Raw genomic sequence first — 20,497 nt, 5'->3', positions numbered from 1 at the left:
GGCCAGGGGATGCGGGGGCGTGGCCTGCGCAGGGCCCCACCCCGCTCTCCTCTGGCTGGCCCGGCTCGGCCGTGGCAGTAGGCGCGGCGGCGGCGGTGTCCGCGGCGGCGGTGGCGGGGGGGAGGGGCCGGGCGGGGGGCTGGCGGCAGCGGCGGATGGACTCGCGGGTATCGGAGCTGTTCGGCGGCTGCTGCCGGCCCGGAGGGGGCCCGGCCGTGGGCGGAACCCTCAAGGCTAGGGGCGCCGGCGGCGGCAGCAGCTGCGGTGGCCCGAAGGGGAAGAAAAAGAACGGAAGGAACAGAGGGAGCAAAGCCAACAACCCCCCGTACCTGCCCCCCGAGGTGAGCACCTGAGGAGTGGCGGGGTCAGAGGTAACCACTCCTTCCGGTCCCGGGACTCCAGGAAGGCGGGACAGAGAGAAGTAGTACCCCCTTCCGGTGTCATAGACCCCCGAGAAGAGGAGGACCGTTTTTTCCGGTCCACGGACCCCAGGGAGGAGGGACAGAAAGACTGGGTCTCCTTTCCTGTGTCAGGACCTTGGGGAGGAAGAGTTGGGAGGGCGGCGGTAATCTCCCAACTCTGATCTAAGTAACTCCAGGTGAAGTGGGGAAAGGCGGTCCCACCCGCATCCCTTGGGAAGAGCAGAGTAGACTGCCCCAGCCCTTTTCCTGTTCAGCTGAAGGAAGGGAGACTGCATCCCGGAATATGAGGAGTTAGAGTTTTCTAAACTTGTTCCAGGGAGAAGAGTACCGGGAAAAGAGCAATATGTTCCCTCCCTCTCCACACACACAAACACAAGCAGAGAACACTCAGGCTAAGTCCTCCCGCCCTTTGCCTGTCCAACGAGGAAGTGTGGACAGCCTCCACCTTCCTGCTCCAGCTGTTCCCTAAGGCAGACAATAATTGCTACTTTGTCCCTCTATAGAAAAGGAGGACACAGGGGAAGAGCCTCATCCAGTGGTTGTCAAACTTAAGCGCGTTAGAGGATCCCCTGGATTGCTGCTCCACCCCTAGAATTTCTGATTCAGTAGGTCAAAGGTGTCCCTGATAATCTGTATTTCTTACTAGTTCCCAGGTGATGCAAATGCTGCTGGTCCTGGGACCACACTTGGAAAAACTTTAGACTAGACCGTCATCCTTGTGTCAGTATTCTGAAGCCACCCATTCTAATTTTTCATCTCCACCAAAATGATACAAAGGAAGGTCTCTGTTGATGGGGAAAGGTCTCCTTTACACTCCCATGTGATTGTGGGTGAAGACCTATAAGAGCCTGAGAGTCAAAGAGCCTTGAAGGGATGGAATGATGACAGGAAAGGGAGAAGAAAAATGAAATGGCCAGGGAGGAGGAGTGCAGAAATACAGGACTGGCAGAACAGGCAAATCTCATATCCTTTTGCACCTGAGAGGGGAAGGCTCGGGCAATGGGATACTTCTGTGTTGGGTCACCTGATATAGGGAAGAGGAGGAAGTGGAGTGATGGATTCAAGATTTCACCTCAGCTGGGGCATGAAGGTTAGGGGACAGAAGGGGGAAAGCCACAGTGGTCTGGTTTGTGCTGTCTGTCTCCTTCATTATCTTTTCTGAGTTTCTTCATCTCAACCCCAACTTTGGAGACTTGTCTCTCCTTCACCTGGCTCCTCTCTCATTGGGTTTGTAGTGACCAGTGCTGAGCTCACCCTCTGTCACTGCTCCAGAACCTCTTGCAACCTCTTACTCTTGGTGTCATCAGCTGAGAGGGGCAGGCAGGAAGGAAATGGTGTCTCTTAGACCAGTGGCAAAGAACGGCCTCCGCAGCCTGGACACGGAGAAGACACAGACGTGGGGACAGCAATTTGAGGCCCTAGAAGGAAGGCAACAGGGTGATCTTGCATCTAAGAAGAGCATGCTGCCAGAGATCCAAAAAAGAGGGACTCAGGGTTCCGTTCCTGGCTTAGATGGATGACTGTGTTCTTGGAGGCCTTTCCTTCAGAGAGGTCACCCTGGAACTGAGTACAGGGCTGAGCTGCCTTGACCTTTGACAGACACCTGCCTAAACAAGTGCGGGCTCAAGCTTCCTGCTCTCTTAAGTTAGCTGCCTGAACCCCAATGGGAATCGGGGAAGTAAGGGTTAGGTCTGGACAGTGTGTGGTAACAGCTCCCTGTTTCTTTTCAGGCTGAAGATGGAAACATCGAATATAAAGTGAGTCTTAGGCTTGGGAGGGGCAGGTTGTCCTTGGTGTGGGATGATTTCTTTATGATCCTTCTAACTTTATGCTCTATAGTCATTTAAAGATGGGGTTCAGAGTAAGGGTTCTGTACCTCATTCTGTTGGAAGAGGACTCGCTGTCCGAGGAGGTCAGGGATGAGGGTGGTTAAGAAGGAAGGGAAGGCCCTGGTCCTTGCAGCAGGACAGATGGGGAACCTGTGGGGTCAGGAGGAGCATCTCTGACTCTTCCTTCTTGTGACACTTCACCTGCCCTAAGCTGAAGCTGGTGAATCCATCCCAGTATCGTTTTGAGCACCTGGTGACACAGATGAAGTGGCGGCTCCAGGAGGGCCGTGGTGAGGCCGTCTACCAGATCGGGGTAGAGGACAATGGGCTGCTGGTGGGGCTGGCTGAGGAGGAGATGCGGGCTTCCCTCAAGACCCTGCACCGCATGGCAGAGAAGTATGCTTCCCTTTGGTCCTCCTTTCCCTAAATCCCCAGGGCCCGCCTTCTCTGGACAAAGGGCTGAAGTGGAGAGGGTTAGTTTTCTGGGATCCTCTGTCCTGGATCCAGGCTTTTTTGCCCCTTGACTTAAGATTCATTTATATCAAGGGAGCTGTGGATGCAGGATAGATTGGAGGCGGGTAGGAACTGGATAAGGTGTTCAGAGCTCGGGGGGAGGTATGAGAAGGCCATGAGTCCAGAGGTCTGGGGAGTACAGATGAGATGTGGCAGCTATGGCCTTGCTGTGACAGAGTCGGGGCAGACATCACCATTCTCCGGGAGCGAGAAGTGGACTATGATAGCGATACACCCCGGAAGATCACCGAGGTGCTAGTGCGAAAGGTTCCTGACAACCAACAGGTGGGTCCCCACCCCTCCCTGCGTCTCACACCCCTGTTCCCTGGGAAGGTCCTATGGTGGCAGACTCTTCCCTGGCCGGGGACTCTGAGATTTGGTCCCCAGAGACTGCTTATGCCTTTTTTGGGGGGTTGGACTGGGTCTTTGTTGGTGTGCTCCGGCTTTCTCTAGCTGGTGAGTGGGGGCTACTCTTCATTGTGGTGTGTGCTTCTCGTTCTGGCGGCTTCTTTGTTGTGGAGCACTGGCTCTAGGTGCACAGGCTACGGTAGTTGGGGCTCCTGGACTTAGTTTCTCCACTGCATGTGCAGTCTTTCTGGACCAGGGATCAAACCCCTGTCTCCTGCATTGGCAGGCAGATTCTTGTCCACCGCACCACCAGGGAAGCCCCTGCTGCTGCTTTTGACCTTTCCGTGGACAAAGTTGAGGGGTTGGAACCTGACCTCTGACAATTCATCTGCAGTTCCTGGACCTCCGTGTGGCTGTCCTGGGGAACGTGGACTCGGGGAAGTCAACTCTGCTTGGAGTCCTGACCCAGGGAGAGCTGGACAATGGGCGGGGCCGGGCTCGGCTCAACCTTTTCCGCCACCTGCATGAGATTCAGTCGGGCCGAACCTCCAGCATCAGCTTCGAGATCCTGGGCTTTAACAGCAAGGGAGAGGTGCATGCAATCAACGGGACCCAGTGGGATCAGACTCTGAGGATGGGATGGTAGTGGACAGAGTGTGAGGGCAGAGTGTGGAGACATTGTGGAGTAGTGTAGATGAAGGCCCTAAGGGCACTGAACCCGCTGTGACCTCCTTAGAAAACAAACAGGGAATCGACTGAACTAAATCCTCAGTGGGGCTCAGGATTAAGAGGCAGGGTTACCCAGGGACTGGTTTAGGTCCTGGCAGCTCTTGAAGGGTTGGGGAGGCTGGCCGGGGGCACTGAGAGCCCGGGGCTCTGGGCCAGGTGGTGAATTACAGTGACTCACGGACGGCAGAAGAGATCTGTGAGAGCAGCTCCAAGATGATCACCTTCATCGACCTGGCAGGCCACCACAAGTACCTGCACACCACCATCTTCGGCCTCACCTCCTACTGCCCCGACTGCGCCCTGCTCCTTGTCAGTGCAAACACTGGGATCGGTAAGAGGCGTCGGTGCAGGGGCGGGCTCGTTCTTCTGCCCCAGACCCCACACATCTGGGAGTCAGACCACCTCTTCTCTCGCTCTCTCCCTCTTCCCGCATCCTGACCCTCCCGCCCGCCTTCTCTGAGCAGCTGGCACCACACGGGAACACCTGGGGCTGGCACTGGCCCTGAAAGTGCCCTTCTTCATCGTGGTCAGCAAGGTGGACCTGTGTGCCAAGACCACTGTGGAGAGGACAGTACGCCAGCTAGAGCGGGTCCTCAAGCAGCCCGGCTGCCACAAAGTTCCCATGCTGGTCACCTCCGAGGACGATGCCGTCACTGCTGCACAGCAGTTTGCCCAGTCCCCCAAGTAAGGCTTTCCTCACTTCAGAATCCTCAGGGAAGCCTGCCACAGGGCCCTGGAGCATGGGGCACCTCTCCCCTTCCCTACAGACCAGACCAGTTCCGACTCAGTTCTGTGGTTTTTCAGGTTGGGATTGTGGGAGGGAGTCTTTGCTGAAGGCTGGATCCTTCCCTCAACCAGCTTCGCTGACCCCTGGGAGCCTAGAGGCAAAGTGTTGTGCCAGACATTTCCCATCTCCCTGGGCTCCGGGATGGGTCTCATGTGCCAGGCTCATAGAGAGGGGCCCCAAGCTCCTGAGATGGTTACCAGATAGGAGAGGAGAGCCCCTGTCCACCCCGAGAGGCTTGCCTTTCCATGTAGGGGCTCAAGCCTCTGCCTCCTATTGGAACTTTCCTCATCTGCCCGTTCCCTGCCTCCCTCAACAGCATCACCCCTATCTTCACACTGTCCAGCGTGTCTGGAGAGAGCCTGGACCTGCTCAAAGTCTTTCTGAATATTTTGCCACCACTCACCAATAGCAAAGAGCAGGAGGAGCTCATGCAGCAGCTGACAGAGTTTCAGGTAATTGGCCATCTGGACAGGCGGTCAGCCAGGGAACTAGGAGGGACTAATCACGAGCCCAGAATCTGTTTTGAGGTTTTGGAGCTGCCAGCCCTTGATAGAATCTTCTTTGGCTTCAGGTGGATGAAATTTACACAGTACCAGAGGTGGGCACAGTTGTTGGAGGGACGCTCTCCAGGTGAATTGCCTTTCTTGCTTGTTATCTACCCCACTCAGCCCTCACATACCCAAGGACCTGAAAACATCATAGCTCACAGGCCACCCTGGTGGGGAACAGACATGCTTGTTTGTAGATGAGGCTTTCACCATCAGAGGAGCTGGAGAAAGCTCATAAATTGGCTTATAAGGGCAGAAACTTGCCACTTCTTAGGACCCTTCAGGCCCCTGCAGGGGGAAGTCTGGGTCTTGACCCCACAGAGACACCTAGAGTGCATTCAGCTGACTTCATTGCCACCAGCGAAATGAGGTCCCCTGAGACCCCAAGGGCATGATTGCTTTTTCAGGAATCAGGTGTTCAGTGTTAAGCCAGCAGGTCCCTGTCTGCCAGGCTCTGCTGGTGTGAGCCTTCAGTCTGGACTGGGGCAAGGCAGTCATCTCCTTAGCTTTGAGTCACAATTTGGGGGTCTCTCTCCCCCACCTGAGGGACTCAAGGGAATGACCTAGTAGAGAAATAGGTGGGGGGCTTAGACTGATGCTGTGCCTCCTGCCCTCTGGGCTGCAGTGGGATTTGCCGTGAGGGGGACCAGCTGGTGGTGGGCCCCACGGATGACGGCTGCTTCCTGGAGCTCAGAGTTTGCAGCATCCAACGCAACCGCTCTGCCTGTCGTGTGCTGCGAGCTGGTCAGGCTGCTACGCTGGCCCTCGGGGACTTTGACAGAGCTCTCCTTCGCAAGGTGAGGTGGAAGGGTGGGTTGGAGAGAAAACACAAAAGTGCCTGGGAGGCTGGCTGCTTGAAGGAGAAGCATCAAAGATGCTTCAGGGAAACTCAGAAGGAACATGGTCTCTAACCCAAGAAGCCTGTCCGGGTATGGAGAAGGCTTAGGATACTCACAAAGCACAGATCACTAAATGTGAATCATTGTGTCACAACCCTAGTGTCCAGGACTCTGAAAACACCAAGCATTAGAAGGGTTAGAGGACACAGAAGGTGGGTAAGGGAGGGCTCCTTAAAGAGAAGGGTTTTCAGCCTTCTGAGGTCTTTGTGTTTGAAGTCCTAGAGGAAAAGGAAGCTGTAAAGGGTGTGAGGGCGGCCAGGGAGGAGAGACTAATGTGAGGTCTGCCCTTCCTGAGTCCGAGGGCTCTGCCTCCCCAGGGCATGGTGATGGTGAGCCCAGAGATGAATCCCACCATCTGCTCAGTGTTCGAGGCAGAGATAGTCCTGCTGTTCCATGCCACCACCTTCCGGCGAGGCTTCCAGGTGACAGTACACGTGGGCAACGTACGCCAGACGGCAGTGGTGGAGAAGATCCACGCCAAGGTGAGGGGACCCAGCCATGCCCCTGTTGTCCCAGGGAACAGTCAGAATTCTCCTGCGTCCAGAAAGGAGGGAAGCCTGTCCCCAGACTCAGAGACCTCCCTTATCCCTCAAAAGGGACAGAGCACTGCTCGGGGTGGGTAGATGCCTGCTCAACCCTCGAGGGTGGAGGGCCAAAACTAGTAGAGACAAGAGGTATGGTCCAGGGCCAGTGACCGTATATCTGCTGCAGGACAAGCTGCGGACAGGGGAGAAGGCAGTGGTACGTTTCCGCTTCCTGAAACACCCAGAGTACCTGAAGGTGGGCGCCAAGCTGCTGTTCCGGGAGGGTGTCACCAAGGGCATCGGCCATGTCACCGATGTGCAAGCCATTGCAGCAGGAGAGGCCCAGGCCAACATGGGCTTCTGAACTCCAAGCGGGCACAGCTCTTCTGCTGTCCCTACAATACAAAAGGTGACTTCTGGCCATGCTGCCCCCCACGTTGGCGGCGCTGTGTGTTAGTAGGCTAGAGAGAAGGGGTGCTCTCCACTGCCTGCTCCCTGCCACCTTTTCTGGAGACATGCCAATCTAGGTATGACCAGGGAGGGGCAGTCAGTCGTGAGGGAGAAGACAGAATTCAGGGCAGTGCTCAGCAGCCTAGTGTTCACCTGCTTGGCTCATCAAGCCTGGCAACCCTGCGGCCTGTCTACCGGAGGGAGCTGACCACCGCCACACCAACCCCACTGTCAGGACTGGGCATGATCCACCGGTGTGGTCCCTGCACGTCAGGAATTGTCACAGCTGCTGGGGGTGGTCCTCGAAAGCTCTCCTTTTTCTATACCTCTTCTCAAGGCCATGTAAGTTGCCCACCTCTACTTGACTGTGGACAAAAGACCTCTGCTCTGGGCCATCCGGTGGCCCAGGGTCTGAAGAAAAGGCACAGGGACAGTGAAGGCAGAGCTCCCACCCTGTGCCGAGACACAAGGTCAGCTCCTCAGCTTTCTCCCCTTGCCCTTCTTCACTCAAGGGCCACGTCCCCGCTTTCTCCTCTCAAAGGCCCCACAGGTGCTATTTGTTGTGCTGGCCCAGGTGTGGGGCCGCCAAGCTAAGACTTGGCCAACCGAAGGTCAGCTGCATGTCAATAAGTCTTGTCCCTGCCTCCGCAGTGATCTGTTGATTTTAACGCTGGATCAACCAGGACGTTTTACTTTCCTGACCACAGCTACCCATCCCACACCCTCACCTCCCCTCTGGCCCCGTGTAAGTCCTCTCTTGTTTTAGTAGTTTGCAGTGAGCATCCCTTTCCCTCTGTTGCAGGGAACCTGGAGGAAAAGGAAAGATGTTGCCATATTTCCTACTCTTTAGGGCATGGATTCCCTCCTTTCCCTTTGTTAGTGTCCTGGGTTCCCATGGACTCAGGGATTTGGTTGAGGTTTCTCTGCATATATATATATACACACACACATATATATATATTTAAATACACATATATATATTGTACAGAATAAAAATGTTTTATTGAACACACCGTGCTTATGTTTAAGCCCCAGGCTCATCTTCCAGAGCTGAATTCCTCTCGAGGATCAGAGAAAAGCGAAACCCTTACGTTGCTAAGCCCTGATGGGGGGAAAGAACCCATCTGGCCTCTCGTTCACCCTGCGTCCTTTCCTCTCCCCCACTTGCGGTCAGTGTTCCAGTGCTGTGACTCAAGTATTCTGGCTTGGTTTGCATAGTTCTTTGAGCAGAATAGAAAGTGAAACTGTTGCCTTTTCAGCTAAGACAGGTACCCACCCTGTACTCGATGAGTTGGCCACTTGCTCATGGTCACAGGGTTACGTAAGGAGGCTGACGACTGCCCTCTCAGAGATTTGGAGATAAGCGTGCCAGCTGTGTAGTGATGGGTAGAACTTAAGAGACATGGCAATCTGATCCTCACTCTTCCTAGCAATGCAAATGAAGTGAGTTCGTAAACTGACTTTTTGGAGCTGAAGGCTACCCACTGAAACCTGTCTTCTTCCTGTTTGTGTTCAGAGTACCTGACTACCACATTCTGTGGGTGGAGAAATATGGCTCAAGGTTAAAGTCCAATGCAAAAAACAGGGACATTTGCAGTACTGATACTTGCAAAAGAAATTTAATAATAAATGTGGCCTATGGTCCCAGGGGTATTGTGCCTTCAGAGTATTAAAGTGAGCCTCCCTACCATTCAGGCTTAGCTGCCCTTTTTGGCCACACTGCACAGCATGAAGCATCTGTTCCCTGACACCAGGGATCAAATCTGTACCCCCTGCAGTGGAAGCACAGTCCCTTGGCTGCTTTTTAAATATCGCTGGTTTAACTGGCTACTAAGAAGCCTGTGGTTTAAGAACTTCCTGCTGGTGTTGGGAACTAAGAACCCTTTATTTCCTTCTGTACAGCTGCTCATAAACTGCTATGAGGGAAGGCTGCAGTCAGCATGTAGGTGCTACAGCTCTTGCCCAACACTGGCCCCTGCACATCTGTCTGCTGTCCCCTCCACAGGCTCCTTGCCAGTATATGGGGGCAGGGCTGGCATCCCCAAGAAACCAAGGTGTGCTTCCAGTGTGGCCTTGTTGGTTCTTCACTAGTGCTCCCTCTCGCCTCCCCCAGGGCTGCTCCTGGCCTCTGGAAGGCCATTGGAACCAAAGTTTCTACCACAGTGCTTTTCTGTATGACTTCTTCCTATCTACTGAAGTGTTAACAATTTGTTCAACTTGATCTGTACAGCACCCAAAGGAGATTTCTTTTCAAACTTCTCCTTAGATTAAGAAAGTAAATTTTAGAAAATGATACTGAGACATCTCCACAAACTAGCGAGGCACTCTGCACTGATACAGCACTGAGAAGGATCAAACAGTGTTAGTCTGTACTTCTTCAGTGTTCCCCTAACCCTAAAATTTTCACTCTATTTAGTCATCCAGTAAATATCAAGCACCTATTGTGTGCAAAGCACTGTGAAGAATTTTTTTTTTTCCCATTTTAAATGTTTGGTTGCACTGGGTCTTCATTGCAGCATGTGGGATCTTTAGTTGCAGCATGTGGGATCTAGTTCCCTGACCAGGGATTGAACCCTGGGCCTCCTGCATTGGGAGCACGGGAGTCTTAGCCACCGGACCACCAGGGAAGTCTCTGTGAAGAAGTTTTGCCTTTAAGAAATCTACAGATCTAGTAAGGAAGAGCCATGTACACGGTAAGTACTGTCTTTTATTAGATACTTAATTGCCACAAAAGTGGAAAGTATTCTTGGAGGAAGAACTAATTTGCTAGACACAGTGGCTTTCAAATGTTCCCCCTTCAAACTATAGGTCCCCAATTTATAAATAAGCTAAAATAAACCTAAAAGTACTGGTTTGAGTACATGTACCTTATACCCCCATCAGTCAGTTCACCTTTGGTTGGCTTCTCTGTGTAATCAACATGTCCCACATCAGAAAAGCCACAGCTGACAGCCACACACATAGGCAGAGTAAGTATACAGTAATATAAACAGACAAGTGCAAAAAGCTACAATAATTCATTTAAAACCCTAAGCTAAATAAATATTCACACTTCAGTAGAAAAGAGCTGAACAGGGCAGTGACCCTGAAGGCCCAAGTACTTCCCTCTTAAATGTGTATTTAGGGTCTAAGGAAATGACATTGCCCAGAGGACAGTTCGGAGAAGGCAATGGCAAGCCACTCCAGTACTATTGCCTAGAAAATCCCATGGATGGAGGAGCCTGGTAGGCTGCAGTCCGAGGGGTCACTAGGGGTCGGACGCGACTGAGTGACTTCACTTTCGCTTTTCACTTTCACGCATTGGAGAAGGAAATGGCAACCCACTCGTGTTCTTGCCTGGAGAATCCCAGGGATGGGGGAGCCTGGTGGGCTTCCGTCTATGGGGTCACACAGAGTCGGACACGACTGAAGTGACTTAGCAGCAGCAGCAGAGGACAGTTATTATTTTCTAGATCAAATTCATTTCTCAAGTTCATTAATACACAGATTCAGCAGGGGTGGGGATAAGGCTGAGATTATGTTTAACACATTCCCTCCTGTTGCTGCTGCTCAAAGTCGCACTGGGAGTAACAAGGTCCTGGACAAGGTGACTTGCCTGAGGACATATTCCAAGATGCAAAGCCAGGTTTGGAACCAGATCTCTTAGGGTGCAAGGCTCAGGCATTCTAAACTGACATTATGATCTAAGATGAGTTTTTACATCCTTATCAGCAATAGGATTTGAATCCATGCCTGTAAAGAGATGGGAGCCTTAACTCAAGATCTGGATTATTTTTCTTATTAAAAATTTCATGAAGTTTTAAGTCTCCTTGAGAAGTGAACTTATTCCCACCTCCCAGGTTACAGATAGAATATTAACACCCTGCAGCAAGCCTGAAGGCAGCACTAGTGTGTTAATGGCTTAAAAAACGATTCCAATGTCTGCATGCCCTCAGGCCTGGGCCGTTTATTATTGGAGGCCAGAGGGCTCTTGGGATTTCTTTTGCTTTGAGGAGAACTGGCAGGAACAACCTGTGGGTTTGAGGAGTGGGGCTGCAAAAAGGAGTTCTGTAACTCCATTGCAAAGTGATAGTCCGAGTGTTCTGGCATGTCCCACACAGGTACCAGAGAGCCACACTTCTCGCAGGGCACTTGGTCCTCAGCAGCCAGAAAACTGGAGGTCATAGTTGCCTTCTGAGCCAGCTCCAGAGCAGATGTGGAAGTTAAAGAAGCAAGGCTGCTGAGGCTGTTCTGGGCCAAATCCATCTCTGTGGGAGTTGTTTTGGGGGAACCTAGCTTCAACATCTTTTCACAGTCAGGGGCACAATCTGGATTCTCTGTTGGAATATAGTTTGGTAACTCTTTAGGACTGGACTGTGGCTTCTGTGGAGGGAAGAAAACTGAAGGATTAGTGAGCTGCTGCTGCTGCTTTAGAAACAGACTTTTCTGCTTAAAGAAGGGCTCGGTTCCTGTAGTATGACTGCTTTGAAAAGGTAACGAGGGCTTGGATGGTGAATTGCTCGTGGGGGCCTGTATAGTGGCAGTAGGAGAAGAAAGTGAAGCTTCTTTGACTTTCTGCTTTTCTGCGGCTTTCTGGAAGAATGATTCCAGAGAAGTGGTTGCTTTCTTAGGGGTTGTCACCGCTGGGCCACTTCCCTGGATCTTGGCTTCTGAACTGGTGATTGGCACTTTTGGCAGAGAACTTGGGTCACTGCTCAAGAAGGTGGTGATGTCTGGGCCAGGTGAAGGTGTAGAGGAACAGAATTTGGTAGCACAGAGGAAAAGCATTATAAGGGGAGGGGACCTGTATAGAAAGTGAAAGAATAGATTAGCAGCAGGTCACAGATTAAGTTTCTAAATGACTGGGACTCTGGTTCTGCCATAAAAGGAAATTATCACTCTCTCAAACTTTGGGGTATATTGGGTTAATACAGAGTCAGCCGACCTGGGATGGGTAGAGAATCTGCCATTCTAACAAGTTCTCAGGTGATGCTGATGCAGCAATCTAGGACCACACTCAGAACCACTGGCTTTGGTGAACACCCAGCAAGTAGGATGTATAAGTTGGCTCCCCTGACAAGTGGGTTTACTGTTTTCACGATATGGCTGCACAGCTGCTGAAATTCAGGGTTGAGGCAAGACACTATCTAGAGCTACAAAAAAGTTTTTAAATACTTAAGACTGGAAAGACTTGAAAAAAATGCTCTATGCAGTTTTTAAACAGAACCTGACCTCTGATAGATTTTCAACTCTGGAATTTATCTAGAGAATGAAATTTCACAACTGCTTTTGATTACCTAGCCTAGTCTCAGAAATACTTCAAGAAATTTGTCATAAAGTTCCTCATTATGTCTCATTACTCAAATAAATTTTCACATAAGTTGAATTTCAGAAGATGAACATGTGCTTTTATATACAGATTTAGCCCCTCGATGAGGTAAAGGGTAAATGCTATTTTAAGATTATTATGACAGTATCTCACTCTTCTCTTTCATGCTTTGGGACAGTCTTATAATCAGATACTACTATTCTTCCCTGCCAATATAATATTTTATACTCTTGGTGAAATTTGTTATCTGTCAGTTTATAAGGTTTAATGTGAACATAGTATCACAATTATCATTTGGTTCAGTAAAATCACTCAATGTTTGAAAATACAGTCTTCATTCTTTACTTAGAATAATTTACTTCTTGTTAGTCTTTGTAAATAACAAGTATACCAAGAAGTAAGTATTCTTCAAGTAAGTAAGTCTTCTAAGTATTACAAAGACTCTGACTTTAGAGAGTAATATATTCAGATAAGCAATAACTTAAGATGGCTAACTAAACTTTTCTTTTTATAATCTCTAATGTAGATCTATATTAAACAACCAGTTTATCTTCCTCACATATTATTAATATATTTACCTTGTGAATTTGGAATACTTTTACAATTTAAGAGGCTATGTTAAAATAATGATAGGATTCCAGTACTGAAAATCATTACTATCTGAATGATAGTAATGGGAGTAAATGAACATACTCCCATATAGAGCTGATTATTTTTAATGGCCAGCTGAAGTGAAATTTATTATTATGACATTGGGTATTACATCAGTGGAGCTTGTAACTGAGTTGGGATGTGAGATGGAGATTACTGGTGAATACAGGTTATTTTCATTATCAAGGAGGGTGATTTTAAAATACAATAATCAGACAGCTGAGAGCAAAGTTCTCTGAAATTTGGAGTTCTGCACTCCCAAGTACAACTGGCCGTTCCCCTGACTATAACAAATTAGTATCAGAAAGGGTAATATTGGTTCAGTCTGCCTCTCAAACCTACCCCTGAGCACTGGGAAGGCACCAAATGTAGACAAAGAGGCTGAACCCTGTTTCCGGTATTTCTACTGTGTCCTCTCCCTTAATGCATGACCACCCCTCTCTGTAACAGGTCCTGCTACAAAGAACCTACCCGAACTGGAAAGCTTATATACTAATTTTAAAAAAGACAGGGTATGAGTCTCAAACGAAGATGAGCTAGAAGGAAACTCACCATTCAGTCTGGGTTCCTGAAGTGTTACAGTTCCTGATGGTAGCAAATGCATCATGGCTCATCTTGTGAGCATCATAGTGGGTGAGGGCACAGCAGCGTCGCAAGCTGCTGAGACGCCTGTCTCCTTGTATGCGCATGCTCACGACCAGCTGAGTGGCCACCCTGTCGTTCTGTGGGTGTAAGAGGATTGAGACAGAACTAAAGTTACCTTGAGCAGCTGGATTCTAATACTGAACTGTGTGAGAGAAAAGAAGCAGGGTGGCAGAATGGTTTGGAAATAGGGTTTAATTTTAAAAATATTTGTGCTGTTTCTGAGTATAAGTAACTGGAGAAGACATAATTTGGGTGATGGAATATTAGAATATCTAGGATATTTTGACAGAATAAATGAAAATGGTTTCTTCTAAATGTTCTTTTGTGGTATACATGCAGGAAGATTATACAAAGGTCTACAGTACTATATTCTGTGACTGAAGGAAGAGTTCACGTAAGTCATTAAAAGGGGGTCAGGACTGAGTAGTGGATCTCTCTGAAGATCTCATGCTCAAGAAGAGAAGTTTCCACTAGCACCTCCTTACAACCCATCTATAGAAGATACACAGGTAGTGAGCTTGCCTCTAGAAAGCAAGATCACTGACTCACTTTTCAGTGAAATTCAAGTATATGAATCCTGTTGATGCAAAGCAAACTAAGAAAGTAAGGCCAAGAGGCAATAAGGTGACAAGTATACACAGGGACCCCTCAAAATCAAAAGATTCTAGTGAGAAGAAATATACTTAAAACAAACAAACCAAGAGTGGCAACTAATTTTTAGGTAAAGATATATTTTGTATTTTTGTGCATTTTGTAAATACAGCTTATTCAGGTTTGTATGTATCTCGAGAGAATACAAATTCACAACTACAAAGAAGTCTTTGTTGACTAAAACCAGTTAACTATAACTGTATCAGGTACTATCTAGAGATAAAGGAGAGAACAAAATAAAGTCCAGGCTCTGGAGGATCTTATCTTGTAGTAGAAGCTACATATAATATAAAAGTAGGCTTATAATAGAAATGACTACAAAGTGCAATGGAAAAAAGTAGGGTAAGGCAGAGAGTGACGGAGGCTGCTGATATGATAGAGGAACTGGGGAGGAAGTGAAGGTGAAATTTACTTGGTGTGTTAAATAAACGGGGAAGAGACCAGCAGAGTGGAGACTGTTAGTGGAGTAGGAAAGGGGGAAATGACAGGACATGAGGTCAGACTATCAGAGGATAAAGAGATGAGAACGGAGCGACACCTAGTGGGCAACATCAAATAAGCCCATAGCACAACCTCTTTATGTTACCTACCGAAGAACAAAGACCCAACTGCCAACCTTTGTTAGATCACAGAGAAAGCAAGGGAATTCCAGAAAAAACATCTACTTCTGTTTCACTGACTACGCTAAAGCTTAGACTGTGTAAATCACAACAAACTATGGAAAATTCTTCCACAGATGAGAATACCAGACCACCTTACCTGCCTCCTGTGAAATCTGTATGCAGGTCAAGAAGCAACAGTTAGAACCAGACATGGAACAACGGACTGGTTCAAAATTGGGAAAGGAGTACATCAAGGCTGTATATTGTCACCCTGCTTCTATGCAAAGTACATCATGCATAATGCCAGGCTGGATGAAGCACAAGCTGGAATCAAGATTGCTAGGAGAAATATCAGTGACATATGCAGATGATACTACTATAATGGCAGAAACTCAAGAGGAACTAAAGAGCCTCTTGATGAGGGTGAAAGAGGAGAGTGCAAAAAGCTGGCTTAAAACTCAACATTCAAAAAACTAAAATCATGGCAACCGGTCCCATCACTTCATGGCAAATAGATGAATAAAAAGTAGAAGCAGTGATAGATTTTATTTTCTTGGGCTCCAAAATGACTGCAGATGGTGACTGCTGTCATGAAATTCAAAGATGCTTGCTTCCTGGAAGGAAAACTATGACAAACCTAGACATCATATTAAAAAGCAGAGACATGACTTTGCCAACAAAGATCTGTATAGTCAGTTCAGTTCAGTCGCTCAGTCGTGTCCGACTCTTTGCGACCCCATGAATCACAGCACGCCAGGCCTCCCAGCCCATCACCAACTCCCGGAGTTCACTCAAACTCATGTCCACAGAGTCGGTGATGCCATCCAGCCATCTCATTCTCTGTCGTCCCCTTCTCCTCCCGCCCCCAACCTTTCCTAGCATCAGAGTCTTTTCCAGTGAGTCAACTCGTCGCATGAGGTGGCCAAAGTATTGGAGTTTCAGCTTTAGCATCAGTCCTTCCAATGAACACCCAGGATTGATCTCCTTTAGAATGGACTAGTTGGATCTCCTTGCAATACAAGGGACTCTCAAGAGTCTTCTCCAACACCACAGTTCAAAAGCTTCAATTCTTCTGTATAGTCAAGGCTATGGTTTTTCCAGTAGTCATGTAGAGATGTGAGAGTTGGACCATAAAGAAGGCTAAGCACTGAAGAATTGATACTTTTGAATTGTGGTGCTGGAGAAGACTCAAGAGTTCCGTGGACAGCAAGAAGATCAAACCAGTCAATCCTAAAGGAAATCAATCCTGAATATTCATTGGAAGTACTGATGTTAAAGCTGAAGCTCCAATACTTTGGCCACCTGACACAAAGAGCTGACTCATTGGAAAAGAAGCTGGTGCTGGGAAAGCTTGAAGGCAAAAGGAGAGTAGGGTGGCAGAGGATTAGATGGTTAGATAGCATCACTGACTCAATGGAGATGAATTTGAGCAAATTCTGGGAGGTAGTGGAGGACAGAGGAGCCTGGCATGCTACAGTCCATGTGTTGCAAAGTTGGACACAACTTAGTGACTAAACAAAAACAACCACAAGAACAAACATGTACCACCAATTCCGCTAAAAAGAGGCATACAGTTAATTACAGATGATTCCTGACAGTATACAGTTGATGTTTCAACAGGAGAGGACACATCAAGCAATACCATCAGTAAAATGAAAAGAAAATCCACAGAATGGGAGAAAATATTTGTACATTATATATCTGACAAGGGATTTGTATCCAGAACACATAAAGAAGTTTTAAAACTAAATATAAAGAGACAACTCATTTCAAAAATGGGCAAAGGATCTCAACAGGTATTTCTCCAAATAAAATCAGAAAAGTCAATACGCACCAGAAAACCACTTTATACCTAGCGACTAAACAACAAAGATATAGAGAAATTAGAAGCCTCTTACATTGCTGGGAGTATAAAATAGTGCAGCAACAGCCTGATGTGCTAACACAAAGTTACCATGTGACTCAGTATTACAGGTATATATACAAGGGAAGTGAAAACATGTCTACACAGAAATCTGTACGTGAACATTCACAACAACATTACTTATAATAGCCAAGAAGTGGAAACAACTCAAATATCCATTCACTGATGAACTGATAAATAAAATATGATATATCCATTCAGTAGAATATTATTGTCATAAAAAGGAATAAAGGACTGATAGATGCTACAATATGAATAAACCTTGAAAACATGTTAAAGATTTCAAGCCAGAAACAAAAGGCCACATATAAGATTATTGCACAGATATGAAATGTCCAGAATAGTAAATCTATACAGACAGCAGACTAGAATTGCCTAGGGCTTGCGGAATAACTATTAGTGGGTACAGGATTTCTTTTGGGGTTATGGAAATGTCCTTAAATTGATTATAGAATAGTTGAACTCTGAAATATACGAAAACTTACTTAACTTTATACTGTAAATGGGTGAATTTTATGGTATGTAAATATATATATGTATCAATTATAGTTTTTAAGAGAGAAGATAAACTAATCATATGTTTAAATCTTTGCCTTAAGACTCTGTCTCTAAAACTGAATACTTGGCACATCACATGGACTGTGTTAAAGCTGAATAATTTACAGTCCAATCCCTAAATGTCCTGCTTAACAGTTCTGTACTCTGATGAAGATCCACTGTGTATTCAGAGTTGGAATAGGATTTAGATAATATACAAAAATGTAAAAGCAAATGGTAATGAGGGAGACAGGAGTAGTTAGGTCTTCACAGATCTAGTAGTCAGCAGTTCACAGACCGCTAAGTTTTTGAAAATCATATTGAGTTTTATGGCAGTTTTACGGGAAAAGATAAAGATTTAACATTTTCTAGCTGGTATCTTTTTGTATCTCTACTTCATACTGATATTTATATCCCAAAGCTCACCCAAGCAATAAAGAAAATCTTACAGCATTTCGGTCCTTGGTGAGTCTCTCCTCTAGTTCCTGGGCTAATTGCAAAAGCCACCACTGCACCTAAAAAAAGTATTGAGATTTTAATCTTTCATTTAAAGACTCTAGGTTTATTATAGAACTCTCAGGTGGCGCTAGTGGTAAAGAACCCGCCTGCATTGGTAAGAGACAAGGGTTTGACGTAAGAGACATGGGTTTGATCCCTGGGTTGGGAAGATACTGGAGGCATGGCAACCCTCTCCAGTATTATTGCCTGGAGAATCCCTTGGACAGAGGAGCCTGGCCGGCTACAGTCCATAGGGTCGCTAAGAGTCAGACATGACTTAAGCAACTTAGCACATACAAATGGTCGTTTTGTTCAGTTCTTCCCAAAATGGAAGTGTGCAACAAAGTCTCCCCCATAAGGATCACCAATTGATAGAAATCTTCAGAACTCTGACCTGCCCTAATCTAAGAGTTTTCACTTTCTTTTCTTGCTGGCATGCTATCAGGTAAACTTCAGGCATGTTCCAGCTCTGAGAAAAGACACAAACTTGAGGCCCAATATCCTGGCTTTCTAAGCTTTCATCTACCAAAGAATGAGTAATTCCATTACAAACTTCAGTCAGTTCCATTCTATTTATTTTTAGATGAAAGGAAAAAAATAATAAAAATCCCAAGTGAAACTCATCAATTTTCAACACAAAACCCTTTCTGTTTCCTGCATATTTTACAGCATAAAGGTTCCATCTAAGTTTCCACAGCTACCAAAACCTACCCACCAGTTCCCTTAAAAGAGACAATGTCCGTCAGGAATGTCTGCCCACCTGATCCCGAGTAGACAGAGCTGTTTTTCCTGGGAAGTTCTTGCTGCAGCCAATGGTTTTGGTTATTGGCCTGGGTTTAACTGGATCATGTTCAATCCCCCGGCACATGGCATATAGCCAAGATCTAATAAAACCAACACAAAAGTTTAAGGTGAAAGCAAATGACTATTCTTGTTAAAACAAAATTTACCTATATTATACTAAACCTTTTATCCCTTTCATGAAAAAGGAAAAATCTATTCAAAATTAAGTACATCACAGAATCTTGCCCTTCCCCAAGAATTCCAGTACGATAAACTGCTCAGGAGAAGAATACTGATTATGCTTTCTAAGGTCAAGGCATCATTTATATTTTTTGAAAAGTACCAACCAAGCTACAGGATTTCACATCCCCAAGCTTTTTTGATACTTCAGTTCAGTTCAGTCGCTCAGTCGTGTCCGACTCTCCGCGACCCCATGAATCACAGCACGCCAGGCCTCCCTATCCATCACCAACTCCCGGAGTTCACTCAAACTCATGTCCACAGAGTCGGTGATGCCATCCAGCCATCTCATTCTCCGTCGTCCCCTTCTCCTCCCGCCCCCAACCTTTCCCAGCATCAGAGTCTTTTCCAGTGAGTCAACTCGTCGCATGAGGTGGCCAAAGTATTGGAGTTTCAGCTTTAGCATCAGTCCTTCCAATGAACATCCAGGATTGATCTCCTTTAGAATGGACTGGTTGGATCTCCTTGCAGTACAAGGGACTCTCAAGAGTCTTCTCCAACACCACAGTTCAAAGGCATTGATTGATTCTTCGGCGATCAGCCTTCTTTACAGTCCAACTCTCACATCCATACATGACCACGGGAAAAACCATAGCCTTGACTAGACGGACCTTGGTTGGCAAAGTAATGTCTCTGCTTTTTAATATATTATCAAGGTTGGTCATAACTTTCCTTCCAAGGAGCAAGCGTCTTTTAATTTCATGGCTGCAATCAGTATCTGCAGTGATTTTGGAGCCCAAAAAAATAAAGTCTGACACTGTTTCCACTGTTTTTCCATCTATTTCCCATGAAGTGATGGGACCAGATGCCATGATCTTTGTTTTCTGAATGTTGAGCTTCAAGCCAACCTTTTCGCTCTCCTCTTTCACTTTCATCAAGAGGCTTTTGAGTTCCTCTTCACTTTCTGCCATAAGGGTAGTGTCATCTGCATATCTGAGGTTATTGATATTTCTCCCAGCAATCTTGATTCCAGCTTGTGCTTCTTCCAGCCCAGCGTTCCTCATGATGTACTAAGCCTAAATACAAGGATCTTGAATAACAGCATCTTTGTACACGTATATAACCAAGCTTCAAAGTAAGAGTTCCTTTCTACCAACCTAGTTAGGTACATGGAAAAAAAAAACAAACTAGACTGATAGGCTATAGTGATTAATATTTTAAAGCAAAAGGATCAATGCAGTTACCTCAAGGAGTGAATGTTAATAGGTCTAGAGTTTACCTGATACTTTTGTCTACATTTGAATTTAGCATACCCATAAAAGTTAGGACTGAACAGTATCAGGAATCACTTACCCATTCCTCTCCCCAAAATGACTCTGGAGCTGGGATTCAGAGAACTGGGTCAGCTCTCCCATGTATTCTACCCCCAGGATTTCAATGACAGAGGCCCCTAGTTTTCCTCCAAGACTACGGCTAACAAGAACAACAAAAGACAATAAATTTGTAAGTAACATCATCAATATCTAGTTAGCAGTAGATACAAAACGTTTTGTCTGTGTAAGCAGCTCTCCAGAAGATTCAGGGAAAATGACAACACACAGTGGTCCTGTAAATTATTTTCTAGAATAAGACTAGATGACTGGGAATTCAGTACTCTGGGAGTTAGGGC

The 20,497-nt window shown here is 46.9% G+C and overlaps 2 protein-coding genes across 5 annotated transcripts in view; one reads left to right on the top strand and one right to left on the bottom strand.

Annotated features, from left to right (window-relative positions):
• Positions 1-78: 78 nt before the first annotated feature.
• Positions 79-9,714, top strand: GTPBP2 (GTP binding protein 2). 2 transcript variants are annotated; one of them, XM_088831038.1, is made up of 12 exons: positions 79-341; positions 2,153-2,179; positions 2,463-2,647; positions 2,941-3,049; positions 3,507-3,704; positions 3,998-4,172; positions 4,306-4,525; positions 4,945-5,080; positions 5,200-5,258; positions 5,802-5,973; positions 6,393-6,557; positions 9,582-9,714. In XM_088831038.1, the coding sequence occupies exons 1-12, from the start codon at positions 156-158 to the stop codon at positions 9,618-9,620; spliced, it is 1,671 nt and encodes a 556-aa protein (XP_088687164.1). In that variant the 5' UTR covers positions 79-155; the 3' UTR covers positions 9,621-9,714. The 2 variants fall into 2 exon arrangements, with proteins under 2 accessions (XP_088687164.1, XP_055262909.1); XM_055406934.2 differs by lacking the exon at positions 9,582-9,714 and adding an exon at positions 6,787-8,057 and having other exon boundaries at positions 82-341.
• A 24-nt stretch (positions 9,715-9,738) lies between these two features.
• The window catches only part of POLH (DNA polymerase eta), a 31,418-nt gene continuing 20,659 nt past the window's right edge, over positions 9,739-20,497 (bottom strand). For all 3 annotated transcript variants that reach the window (XM_055406931.2, XM_088831037.1, XM_055406932.2), the window contains 5 exons: positions 20,182-20,301; positions 18,626-18,749; positions 17,817-17,882; positions 13,561-13,730; positions 9,739-11,832 (listed from right to left, as the gene is read on the bottom strand). In XM_055406931.2, coding sequence (XP_055262906.2) covers positions 10,935-11,832; positions 13,561-13,730; positions 17,817-17,882; positions 18,626-18,749; positions 20,182-20,301 — 1,378 coding nt within the window. In that variant the 3' untranslated portion in view covers positions 9,739-10,934. The remainder of the gene's footprint in view (positions 11,833-13,560; positions 13,731-17,816; positions 17,883-18,625; positions 18,750-20,181; positions 20,302-20,497) is intronic.

Source organism: Moschus berezovskii, chromosome 23 (genome assembly GCF_049115385.1).
Source record: "Moschus berezovskii isolate FMDL1 chromosome 23, NW_MosBer_1.0, whole genome shotgun sequence".
Classification (NCBI taxonomy): Eukaryota; Metazoa; Chordata; class Mammalia; order Artiodactyla; family Moschidae; genus Moschus; species Moschus berezovskii.
Note: the sequence above shows the minus strand (reverse complement) of the source record. Positions and strands in the feature narration are given on the sequence as shown.

What these genes read in the sequence shown, in the direction of transcription:
- GTPBP2 (XM_055406934.2), top strand. Translation starts at nt 156, where the DNA reads ATGGACTCGCGGGTATCGGAGCTGTTCGGCGGCTGCTGCCGGCCCGGA. An exon ending in CAGTGCAAACACTGGGATCG is followed by an intron (nt 4,173 to 4,305) that starts GTAAGAGGCGTC and finishes TTCTCTGAGCAG; the next exon opens with CTGGCACCACACGGGAACAC. An exon ending in GTTGGAGGGACGCTCTCCAG is followed by an intron (nt 5,259 to 5,801) that starts GTGAATTGCCTT and finishes TCTGGGCTGCAG; the next exon opens with TGGGATTTGCCGTGAGGGGG.